This window comes from Dermacentor variabilis, chromosome 1 (genome assembly GCF_050947875.1).
Source record: "Dermacentor variabilis isolate Ectoservices chromosome 1, ASM5094787v1, whole genome shotgun sequence".
Lineage (NCBI taxonomy): Eukaryota > Metazoa > Arthropoda > Arachnida > Ixodida > Ixodidae > Dermacentor > Dermacentor variabilis.
The window spans coordinates 95,652,705-95,664,783 of NC_134568.1; the positions used below are offsets into that span (position 1 = coordinate 95,652,705).

General features: G+C 42.9%; 1 protein-coding gene across 1 annotated transcript in view; it reads left to right on the top strand.

The window, feature by feature from the left end:
- LOC142580923 (putative phosphorylase b kinase regulatory subunit alpha) overlaps positions 1-12,079 on the top strand; it is a 123,157-nt gene that overhangs the window by 110,237 nt on the left and 841 nt on the right. The window contains exon 29 of the mRNA XM_075691182.1: positions 11,842-12,045. Within this exon, the coding sequence (XP_075547297.1) occupies positions 11,842-12,045 (204 nt within the window). The remainder of the gene's footprint in view (positions 1-11,841; positions 12,046-12,079) is intronic.

Genomic DNA, 12,079 nt, shown 5'->3' on the forward strand with positions numbered 1-12,079 from the left:
AACTACTACCATGAAACGTATTTCTATGTTGAAAAGTAGGCATTTTAAAAATCCCTATGCAGTTATGCTAATATGTGCTGAACATGCTATCAAAAAAATTTCAATACGATGCTATAAAGTTATAGGCATTTGGCGACCTTTGTAAATGCCATCATTGTTTCTCATTCCCCATTGCTGCTCCTTTTTCAGCAGTGTTTTCTCTTTTGCACTGCATTCAGATGTCTGAGATACGCGGAGACTGTGTCATCATTGTATGCCACGTCAGTATACTTGATTTTTTATGTGAGATGAAAACACTGTCTACTTCATAGAGTTTCATATTACTATAACTAGAGGGAAATCTGGCGCTGCGATTGTTCAACTATCATGGGAATTATGGGAAATACAGGCTACGGATTGGTTTTCTGTTGGCTGGCGAACTAGTCTACAGATATTTTTTTGGCAATTTTGGTTTCACTCCAAGTGAAATTGCTATAACCCGCAGTGGGACGGTGCGATGCAAAGCTCTGTGCCTTTGTTCTGTTGCTCGAACTGGCGATAGCACGCTGGGCTGCAGCGGTTGGGCCGATGTTTGTGTCGTGGTATGGGGTCGAAGCCCTGATGAGAAAGCGACGGCATCGTAAATGTTGAAAGAACATGTTTTAACCATTTTGACCTTGGTTTACGTTACGTGCTTTATGAAACTTCAGAAGAGCAAAAGGAAGACACTACTGATACAAGACAGACAGTTGCTTCCATTGGCTTGACAATCAAACTTTATTCAGGGCTTCATTACACATTGCTCATTTATGTGCTCATTGAAATGTGTGTTTTAGGACTTTGAGAACGCAAACTTACTTGTGGTAGGAAATGTTGCTGCTTCCTGGCTGTAGTCTGCTGTCGCAAAATTTGTAAGCGCAAAGCCACGCCATAACAGCTGCTGGTGGATGCTTCAGAAGCGGTACGTCAATATAAAATATAATGAAGTATACTCGCAAGAGGCCACAAGCGTCCTAGCTAGCACTGCAGCTGATGTGCTTAAAAGTACTTGAAGACGTTCACCAATCGTGACAGCCGACGCAGCCTTTCGAAAAAGCGAGAGAGTTTGCAAGTGCCTGTCGTCTGCGAGAAAAGTCTCGTATTCGCAGTGAGCAGGTGTTGTAGCAGACGACACTTGTAGCATTCCTCTCAAAGGCGCAACACTTTCTCACAATACAAAATTTTTATTTCCATAAATACTTGATGAGTATATCCATATAAGTACATGCACTCTTGTTATTGCTGTTGTAAAAATAAATAAATAATTATTCTCTGGCGCTAAATCGAGAACAGAATTGCAAAAGAATGCATACCCTGGTGTGCCCTGGTGGCAAACCGTTATAGAGGCTAAAAAGGTTCTCCTAGTGTCGGGAGCGGGCGTCCTTTCCCGAAGTGCCGGAGAAACCAGTTTGGATGCTTGGCGGGGTAGTTCGAAGAGGGCGCTGCGCTCCTGTGGCGGGTTACTGACGCCAGCCGAAGGAATGCAGACACAAGTCGTCGACAGTTTTGGGTAGCACGTGCACCGACGTAGTTCACTTTGTTCCAGCCTTTATTTACGTTAACACCGTAGTGCCATTGCTTGGTGCGATGCAACGTGCTGAACTTCTGTGACAGTGCCTTGAACATGTTTTCACTAACTCAAAATAATGCCACACATTACTTGCTCGTACATTGATTCAAATGCGTTTGAAGTAATGCGCATGAACTTAGCCTTCCAGCTATTTAGCGAGGAGGTGCTAAAGGGGATTTTTTTCTATAAAGTTCAGTTAGACAGACACTTTAGAACAACTGAGCCTACAAAAGAGTTTGTTAAGCTTATGGAAAGGGTAATATTTATAATGACTTCAAGAACACAATCTAAAGGCCTCCGACCCAACTCTCCAAGTGCAAAGTTTCTTGAAGAGTTCATTGCATTCCTTGCAGAATGGGAAGATTATGCCGCCAAGCGTGGTGGCGGGTTCTTAGCCCGGGAACTGCCCTTGGTCTGCGTGTGACCATAAAAAGTGCTCTGTCCCTTTTAGACTACTTAAGTAGCTCACAACGCTACAAGTACTTGTTAACAGCTAATCTTAATCAGTACAAAATGGAAAATATGTTTGGTGTCGTAAGGCAATCTTTTGGTTGTAACGACCATCCTTCAGCTGAACAGTTTTTAATAAAATTACAATAAACAGCTCGTCATTCTACAGTCTGACAAGGCCTCCTAAAAATGGGAACTCACCAGGAGACTTTGTAACCGCACTCTTAAAGCCATCTGATGTTGGAAAACGAAAGACTGACCACTGTTGCACTTCAGGGGCGATCCCACCGCTGCCACCAGTTTGTTGCGTACTCCAGGGTAGCGTACCGTACTGCTGCCGAGAAGTAGCGACTCCTGCCTATCGAAGCTCGACCGACATTACTTATTGGGTAGCGTGGCGTTGTCGGCGGGCTGCAGGCATCCGGTAGACCATGGCGACCGAGCAAGGGCGGGACGATTTGCTAGTGCGAAACTTGCACTGTTTATTCAAAGGTAGTTGAAAGAAAATAAGAAGAGCATGAAGTATGACGTATATCAAAAGTACATTTCGGAGCCCCTTAAATAGGCTCTTTACAAGTGTGGGCAGGATCTTGCTTCCATCGATGACACGTGAAAGGCACAGAGAGAGGGCCCCTCCTCCTGCATTACCGAGCATGGGAGGGAGAAGTTGATCCTCTTTTCGACGAATCCGGGAGAAGGTCGGGTGAATGACCTGTCACCCGTGGGCTCAGGCCTAGTAGAAGGTAGGGGGAACGACCTGTCACCCGTGGGCTCCGGCCTAGTAGAAGGTAGGGTGAATGACCTGTCGCCCGTGGGCTCCGACCAAGTAGAGGGTAGGGGTAACGACCTGTCGCCCGTGGGCTCTGGCCTAGTGGTAGGTAGGGTGAATGACCTGTCGCCCGTGGGCTCCGACCAAGTAGAGGGTAGGGGGATGACATATCGCCCGTGGTGTCCGACGCCAACCCTAACACCACCTAACAGAAATTATTGATGAGCTATTGGATGATGGCAATTTGGAGTGTGCAGAATCTGTGTTAAAAACACAAGGCAATTGAGCAGTTGGATCATGACAACTGTGTTGAAAAGCACAGTGACAGTAGACTATTATATTATATAGCTGGCTATATATGTTGTCAGAAAGTTTTTAAAAAAATTTCCACACCCAGAGTGTGCCTTTCGCTTTTGTATTTTGCCCTTACAAGCAGATTATTGTGATGGATATTCCATACTAACAAGGCAGTTTGATCATGGGGGCATGATCTACACTTCCAAAGCAGTTGAGGAGCTTGTTTGTAAAGTTGAGGACACATATACTGTGTATCTCAGCAGGAGTCAGCTTCATGCTGAAAGCGTGGCCTGCTTTCTGCATTTCCTTCAGGGAGCGAAGCTTAAAGGAGTGGGTTGCAGTGAGCCTGGGCAGAGTTTGACAACAAACATAATAAAGTTCTATGCACTGACGAGGCTGCACTTCTTTGCAAAAGCAAAGAATATGAAACGGAACACAAAAAGAGAAAAGCAGAAGCTCCTGAAAATGAGGTGATGCTAGTAGAGCGACAGTCGCGAAAATGCTCCCCACTTTTTTTTTTTATTTACAAATACAAATACCTTTATTTCAACATCAGGGATGTTAGGGGTGCACCCAAAAAGCCTATGACTGGCTTGACAGATTGGCGCACCTTTTTGTACATACCTACCTTCGTTGTGCAATAAAAAAAAAAAGAAACTTGTGACATAAGTTTTGAAAGCGCTCCCCAGACAGCGTTTTTGTGGACCATAGTATGCAATTTTGTAAAGCTGCAATAAACTATATGCACGAGACGAACAGAATGCGTTCAATTTCCTCTCTGCACATTTATGGGCTGATTCCATGGTGTCGCATTTCCCATAGAAAAAAAAAATACCAATCCTGTTTTATTACTGCTGCTTGCGTAGCTTCTGTCACTCTAGTTAAAATGGTAGCGCAATAGAGACGAAGACAAGGCACATAGAAACACATCACGAGCACAACGTCTCGTTTCTGTGTCTCTTCATCTCGGTTACGCTGCCGTCATAACCACTATGGGCGAACTAACCCAAAACAAAGTTTTATTTCACCGCTCGTCACGATAAGCATGCTCGCTAATTTTGTAAGGTTGACTGGCCCTCATGGATTATTGCATGCCTGTTTTCTGAACTTGCAAATCGGTGGAAAGCGCCAGTTACTTGCAAGCGCCCGCTGAAAAGCGCGCCGGAGCCCGCAAGAGCAACCCGCCAACAAGCGCTGGCGCCATCTGCCGGAACATAGCAAAGTATTTCAAGTCGACTCATGCCTTCATGACACTAGGATAACCTTCTAGCCTCTATAAAACCGTGCTTCAATGTCAAAGTCATACAAAGCTTATGTAATGCGTTGTGTATTGTATCAGATACTGCAGAAATAAAATTAGATTTTATGCGATAATATAAATTACACAATTTACACATTTACTCCGCCACTAGCAAATGCCACTAGTCCAAAGATCAAAGTCAATCCGAAGCCTGTACTTCCCATTATTCCCATGTAGGTTGAGGCGACGCTCAGGAGAATTCCCGTAGACACCAGCGCCACATTTCCCTTTAGGGTATTTGTTTAGAAACTTTATAGTCTACTTCTTGTTATTGGAACTCCATGCTCATTGTTGCCAACCTTTCTTCGAGCGTGTCGCTAAACAGAAACAAATAAGTAGTTAAGCTTTCACTATATATTCTGTTGCTAAAGTGCTCACTAAAACTGTGGCTAAAGCTGTCAAGTAACATTTAAATATTGTAGGGGGTTTGAAACCCCATCGGGTAAGCTAGTATGATGTAATGCTTCTACCGAAATGTCTTCGATCCTCCAATGTCCATGCAGGTGTAGAATAAACAGTAATTTTAACAGCAGGGTGCAGAGAGCTTTAACTTTAATAATATGTTTGCAAAATGGCAATTCACAACAGGTGACATTTTCTTGATTTCTGACACTTGGTTTTCTTAGCATGAAAGCGCACTAGGTCCACATTACCTATCTTTGCAAATTTTCTAGTAGTGCTAGAGAACTAAATTGGGTGACACGCTCTTGTTCATGTTGTTATGGTGAATGACGATTATGTGACCTTTATACAGGTTAAATACTACACTACCATCTTTCATTCCGCTTGAAAGCTCCATGCAGTATTTATTTATCCGAAAGCCGTGAGAAACGAAAGCAGTGCATACAGATTCACTGGAGCTTCGTGTGAATGAGGCCCATTGCTATGACATGCCATACTCCTTTCTGCAGCTATGTTGCATTATTCAGTTCTATATCTCACCACAATATTTATTACCAAATGGTAATTTATATTACTGCTACACCTGCTCACGTCCACCCATTGAACATATATAGTGAAACTGCAGCAACAGCAGCATTTAGACCCATTCTAACCTGTTTTATAAATAATTCTTTAAAAACATGAATTTACCACAGCATGAAAGAGAACAATTGTTATGATAAAAAAAAGCTACAAGTAGCATGAAGCTATGTGTAGTTTCGTGCTACAGTCCAGGTGGATGCTAATTTTTCCTTTTCATGACGCTTCCTCCACCTTGCCTACTTTCAAGGACTGATTTGCCATATTCAATGTCCCTACGCCTTGAGTTGTCAATCAATTCGACCTTGTCATGTAATCAGCTGGTCTCCTGGTTAGCTCATATGATAGAGCGACTGCCCCCTGAAAGGCATTGGTCCCCCTCAGATCAGGACAAATTTTTCAACTGCAAAGCTTTCTGACGAAACCTGTATCGGTTTGTTTTGTAGCTTTATGCTACAGTCCAGGTGAATAAAACAGTTTTTCCTTTCATGAAACTTCCTCCACCTTGTGTACTTTCAAAGAACTGATTTGCCATATTCAATGTCCCTATGCCTTGAGTTGTTAGTCAACTCGGCCTTGTCCTGTGATCAGCTGGTCTCCTGGTTAGCTCATATGATAGAGCGACTGCCCCCTGAAAGGCATTGGTCCCCCTCAGATCAGGACAAATTTTTCAACTGCAAAGCTTTCTTTCTGACGAAACCTGTATAGGTTTGTTTTGTAGCTTTATGCTACAGTCCAGGTGAATAAAACAGTTTTTCCTTTCATGAAACTTCCTCCACCTTGTGTACTTTCAAAGAACTGATTTGCCATATTCAATGTCCCTATGCCTTGAGTTGTTAGTCAACTCGGCCTTGTGCTTTGATCAGCTGGTCTCCTGGTTAGCTCATATGATAGAGCGACTGCTCCCTAAAGGCATTGGTCCCCCTCAAATCAGAACGAATTTTTCTTCAACTGCGAAGCTTTCTTTCTGAAGAAACTTGTATAGGTTTCTTTTGTAGCTTCATGCTACAGTCCAGGTGGATAAAATATTTTTCTTTTCATAGAACTGATTTGCCTTAACCACAGTGTGTAGCTTCTGCAAGTGCTAAGTGTGGTTGCTTTCACGTGATCATAATGCTCATGCACCGTACAGCCAGTTTCAGCTGCCTGCTTGTAACTCTTGAATAACAAAGTGCGATCTAGACAGCAGTTTTCGGAGCAACTTTCATAACTTCATTGTCGCCAAAATGTCGCACAATTGTCAAGTCTGTCACTAAAAAAATTATGCTGGCAGCTAAACATAGAAAAAAAAAAAACGTTTGTTGCTTAACAAAAAAAAATTGTTAGATCCAGCAGCAAAATTGCTAAAATGGCAACACTGTTCATGGTAGTCTTTGTCCACTGCTGCCTATGCGTTCCTGCAGTGTTAGTCCTGTGCAGCGTTAGGCCCTGTATTGTGCACCCATCTCGAAACGCTCACCAGGGTAGTGGGCCCATATGGTGACATCAGTGGCTTAGCCAGAAATTTATTTAGAGCGTTCTTTGCTGTATGCTACCCCTCCTCCCCCTCCTTTAGCTCTGTATCGGTCTCTCTGTCTCTGTGTGTGCCTTGGGGGGGGGGGGAGGGGTGTACACCTTGCAAAGACAGACTCCTAGCCCTCCACAGAAAAGAAATCTTTAACAAGGAGTATGCACGTTTTTACGTTGCCGAAACAGTTTGCTTAACCTCTGTTAAAAGGTTTTTTTGTTAAGGCATGCAGCCACTTCACATCACATTACGCTAACATCCTTATGATATTTTTAAAAATGATATTAAAAACTATAACATTTAGTTTAAATCGATGCATTTATATAATGTATGTTGATGACCAAGTTGGTTCATGACTTGGTAAAACGAATAGCGCTAAAAACAGGGCCAAACAAAAAGACCGCTGTTAGATCTTGCCGTTTAGTATGGGAGTTGGCCAATGGTGAGGTGGACTTTGAGAACAGGTTTATTTACATTATGTAGAGGACTTGGGAACAATTGAAATAACAGTAAGAAGTCATCGACAGCCAGCAGCAAATCGTACGCTGTGGCCCGTGGCAAGAAGAATGTCTCTGAACATCTCCCTTTCCGATGGTTCTCTCACTTATAACCCCTTCAGTCCGTCAGAGTCACGTCACTTTCAGGCAGTCGTCGAGCTCGTACAGGTGTCGTAATTTTCCTACAATCGTAGGGCCCGTGCAAGTGGTGTCGTGTTGCGTGCAAGTGCTGCGCTCTACCCTTGTACGGCTGCATCCGTCCTGTGTTATCTCCTCACCTAGTCGTCTGTGAATGGCCTTTCAATGCTCCAAAGCTACTTTTCTCAGGACTAAGGTCAACCACCTCGAAATGTGCCCTCCATGTGCACTTTCGGCAAGTGTCACCCGGGGGGAAGACAAAAGCTCCTTGCATGACACACGAGGGCAGGCTAACCAGCCTGTCTGGCGGGTCTGGTAACACGGTTGACGCTCACCTGCACACCACAATTGGAAAACGTCGGCGAGGGGTTGCACTCGGATAACTTAACTGATGCTGAGAAATGGTCCATATCTAACACCGCGCACGGTCTTGTGTCTTTTTGTATGCAGCCCAAACTTGTTGCAGCCAAGGTAACCGCGGAGCTAAGTGTTGTTTTCCAACAAGATCTTCTAGTGAGTGGTTCGACCACAGTTACATACAGAAGAAGGCAGGCACTATTTTGCAAGTTGCCTACCACTCAATTGCACTTCCTGCATTGTGGGCATGCTATAGTATTCTACATTTAAAAATGCAAGAACGAACCTTTGCGCTAGAACTTCGATAGTATCATATTTTCTGTGCAGAGTGGTCGACGATTCGGTCAAGTACCACAAATTAGAAGCTCTTAGACGCAACGAAGGCCTGGTGGGGAGCAACAATGCCCCCAAGTTTTAAGCATGGGCTCATCCCATCTTTCTCCGTGTGTGGAATTTTTAGCGCTTATCTCCCCTCAACATTTATAGTTAACACGATCTGGAATAAGATAGAGGTGCATCATGGGTAGGGCCACAATGTTCTGCTTGCTACAGGCACTGGGCAACACCTTTCTCCTACGTTTCTCTCCAAAAGTGGTGCATTCCCTGCACCCCCTTTGGTACAAAGAGTTTGATCCTTAACATAGAGGTCCTAAACATTGGATGGAGAAGGGGGGTTCCTCAGCTGGAACCTTTTTTTCTTTTTTTTTTTGGTCGGCTCTGTGTCCATGCCTCAAATATGCTTGCCAGCAGCAAGGTCAGGCTGTACATATTTTATCCAAAAAGGATCTCGTGGTGCACTTGGTGTGTGCAACTGGTGACAGACAGAAAGCAAGGACTGGTCATTCTCCAGAGAATTACAAAGTCATCATTTTTTAAACAAAGAAAAATGTGCAGTCACTTCAGACAGCATTTTGTATGCGTGTTGATTTTTCCTTCAATAAAGCATTTCTCTCTCTCCAATCCTGTAATTTTTATGTGCCTGTCATAGGCATACACGCCTGGGGGGAGCAGCGACGCGGATGAGCTTGTGTGTTCACTTCAAGAATGCCTCGACACTGGCCGTGAGTGAAGCTTAGGCTCCCGAAAATTTCTGGAATCTTACTAGATACAATAGCTCATTGGCTTGCACCTCTTGAAATGGGCTCTCTTACACTCCTGTCACACAGGCACTCGAAGTCTTTCGAGCAAAAAGACTTCTCCCAGAAAAGAGTTTCGCCTGCAGGCACACGACGGGAAGCGATGTCTTTTGAGAAGTGGTCTTTTTTTTGGAAGCGGAGTTTGTCTATCTTTTTTACAGCCAAAAAGGAGTAGTCTCGAAACCAATGGTGCCAGCAATTATCATATATTAAAGAAAAATAAGCAAATGTGTGTTTTTCTGTCACCTAGGCTCATTATAAAAAATAACTTTATCTCTCACAGAAGATATAATAAACCCAGCAAAGCTCATTTTCATTTGTAATCTCGTAAGAAGGTCGAATTGTTCAGGGATGGCATGCGATGACACTTGCGACGTGTTCCGCATGGACGAGACATTAACATTTCTTAATCTCACCTTGTTAAATTTAATTGAAAAACATGTAATGCAATAAGTCCTCACTTTATATTTCGAGATTCACAAGCTTATTTTGGCCAATTTTGTTTCGAACGCTAGCCAATTTTGTTTCGAATGCTAATTTTGTTTCGAGCACTACGCTTTCGGTAGCGTGTCCAGAAGGAAACACTGAAAAGAGATTGTCGATGCAGTGTGTCTGCTGCGCAACACCTCTTCATTAAAAAGTCTTTCAACTTGGTAAAAGACCGCTTATGTAAAAGAGTTTTTGCATGCTCGTGGGACAGAGGTATTAATTGCCCGCTAGCCGGTTTATCCCCTGTATGGGAGGCAAAATGTCTTTAGCAAATTGCCCTAATATTTACTATTGTAAATACTGTAATTATTGTAAATAGGTGTTTTGTCCTTTTTTGCTCTCCACTTTGTGCTTTCTACAATTATGTTCCCTCTTCATTACACTGTCCCCCTTTCTGGCCAATGTTCAGGTGTCTGCCATCGCCAGTGCGGCCAGCAAAATTATTTCATTCTTCCAACAAGCACGAATGTAGTTGCTTTTTTCACAATAAGATGCGAGCTGATGTAGAAGTGTAGTAAGCTGCACCTTTTGCCTATTTGTTCTTGGCGTGACAGCGAAGATGTTTTGTGCGTATGAGAGGGGACCACCTCTATGTAGCTTCTGCGCTGTGCATAGCTTGTGTTATCCACCAAAGATGATAGCATGACATTCTGCACACAATGTACTTGTTTACTTTAAAATATTTTTAAATTGTTGGAGGTGGTGTAGAGGCCATTCATAAGCAAGCAGGACACTCAAGCATGTTGGCTTTTAGCAAAGTCTCCCCTTCATTTTAAGTTCTGATTTATTGGTAATGGTCCAAGGGCAGTTGTAGAAGCATAATGGAGCTTCTGTTTGTGCATCCATGAAGAACACTGTAACTGCTCTTCATTTTGGCTACTAATTTCCTTAAAACCAGTAACCTGGAAAGCATGCATATATAAGGATGTGGGTAAATCTGTTGTTTTTGTTATATTTCATAGAGACCCATTCTCCTGTGGGATGGTTTGTAATTAGCGAATTGCTAATATTTGCAACACATACTTTGCATCATCATCGTCCAAAATAGTGAAAGATCTATTTTAACTTTGTCAGTGGAGTTCCTCATTAGGCAACACTTAACATAAATGCTGCTCAGCTTGGTTAACATGCATTTCATTGCCATAACCATTTTTCCACTACTAACTGCAGTCACAAAACATGTTTCTAAAAGTTACTAATTAGGGTTGGGATGTGCATACATACAAGTTTTTGAATGGCTAGATAGTTTTATCTGACTCACGCATTTATCATTTTGCTGACGTGGCATTCAGGATAAGTACATGGCCTTGTAACCAAGCTCAGAAGAAGCAGCACTATAGAGATGCTTACAAGAATTGCATGAGGGTACCTTCTTAATAATCTATTAGGTAATTGTCACAAGTAACCCGCCGTGGTGGCTCAGTGGCTATGGTGTTGCACTGCTAAGTACGAGGTCGCGGGATCAAATAGCAGCCACCGGCCCACATTTCGATGGGGGCGAAACGCAAAAATGTCCATGTACCATGCGTTGGGTGCACATTAAAAAACCCCAGGTGGTCAAAATTAATCTGCAGTCTGCCACTATGGGACACCTCATAATGAAATAGTGGGTTTGGCACGTAGAACCACACAATTCAATTTAAATGCCACAAGTAGTCATTTGCACAGATAATGAATGCATCTTTCTACAACAGGCAGATACACTATCCTAAAAGCAAAGACTGCATGAACACCAAGCATGTTGCCTGGATTCAGTGGCTCATGCACACATGTACCACATGCTGTATGGTTCATGGCACCCATGCAGGATAAGCTTTGGTGGTGCTAATGCAGTAAATATTAAAGGTTGCAACTTGATACTGCTAGTAAAAAAACAGCCATGCTTGGCCATAGCTATCAAGACTGTACCATGCCAATGAGTGAGCAACATTCCACTTGAACTATCCTGTCTAAGGTTTCACATTTTTTCTGTGCAGTGTATTATTGTTCTCTATCAAGTGATATTGGCATTGCAATATTAATGTTAATTGCTTTGTTGAATTGTTTTTGTATGATTTTGTTCACTCTCTTTCATTTAAAAAGTAGAGGCCAGCAGACTGTGGCCAGCAGTGGCTGGCTGGCTTTTACTTTCTTGCCAATAGAGTACCATTCCAGCCACACTAAAATCCTGTGGTTAAGATAATGATATAGATATTCTCATTTGGGAGGAATTGAGTATTTGAATTCAGCACTTTACTTTTTCTACCACTCTTCAGTGATATTGTATTCAAATGCATTTGGAATTGAGATTTATATTTTTGCTCATACCCAGTAAAAGGACCTTTTGTTTCAGATGACACAAGGTGAGCTTAAGTTTGCCCTGGAGTTTGAGCATGTGCTGAACTGCATCCCACAGCCAGAGTATCGTCAGCTGATGGTCGAAGCCATCATGGTGCTTACCCTTCTGGCTGAGCATAATGTTGTCACATTTATCAACAAAGTGATAAGTGTGGATGGCCTGGTACAGCATGCCTATAAGGTGTTCTTGGAGGATCAGGTAAGCAATTTATTTCAAACACAGGCTCTGCATT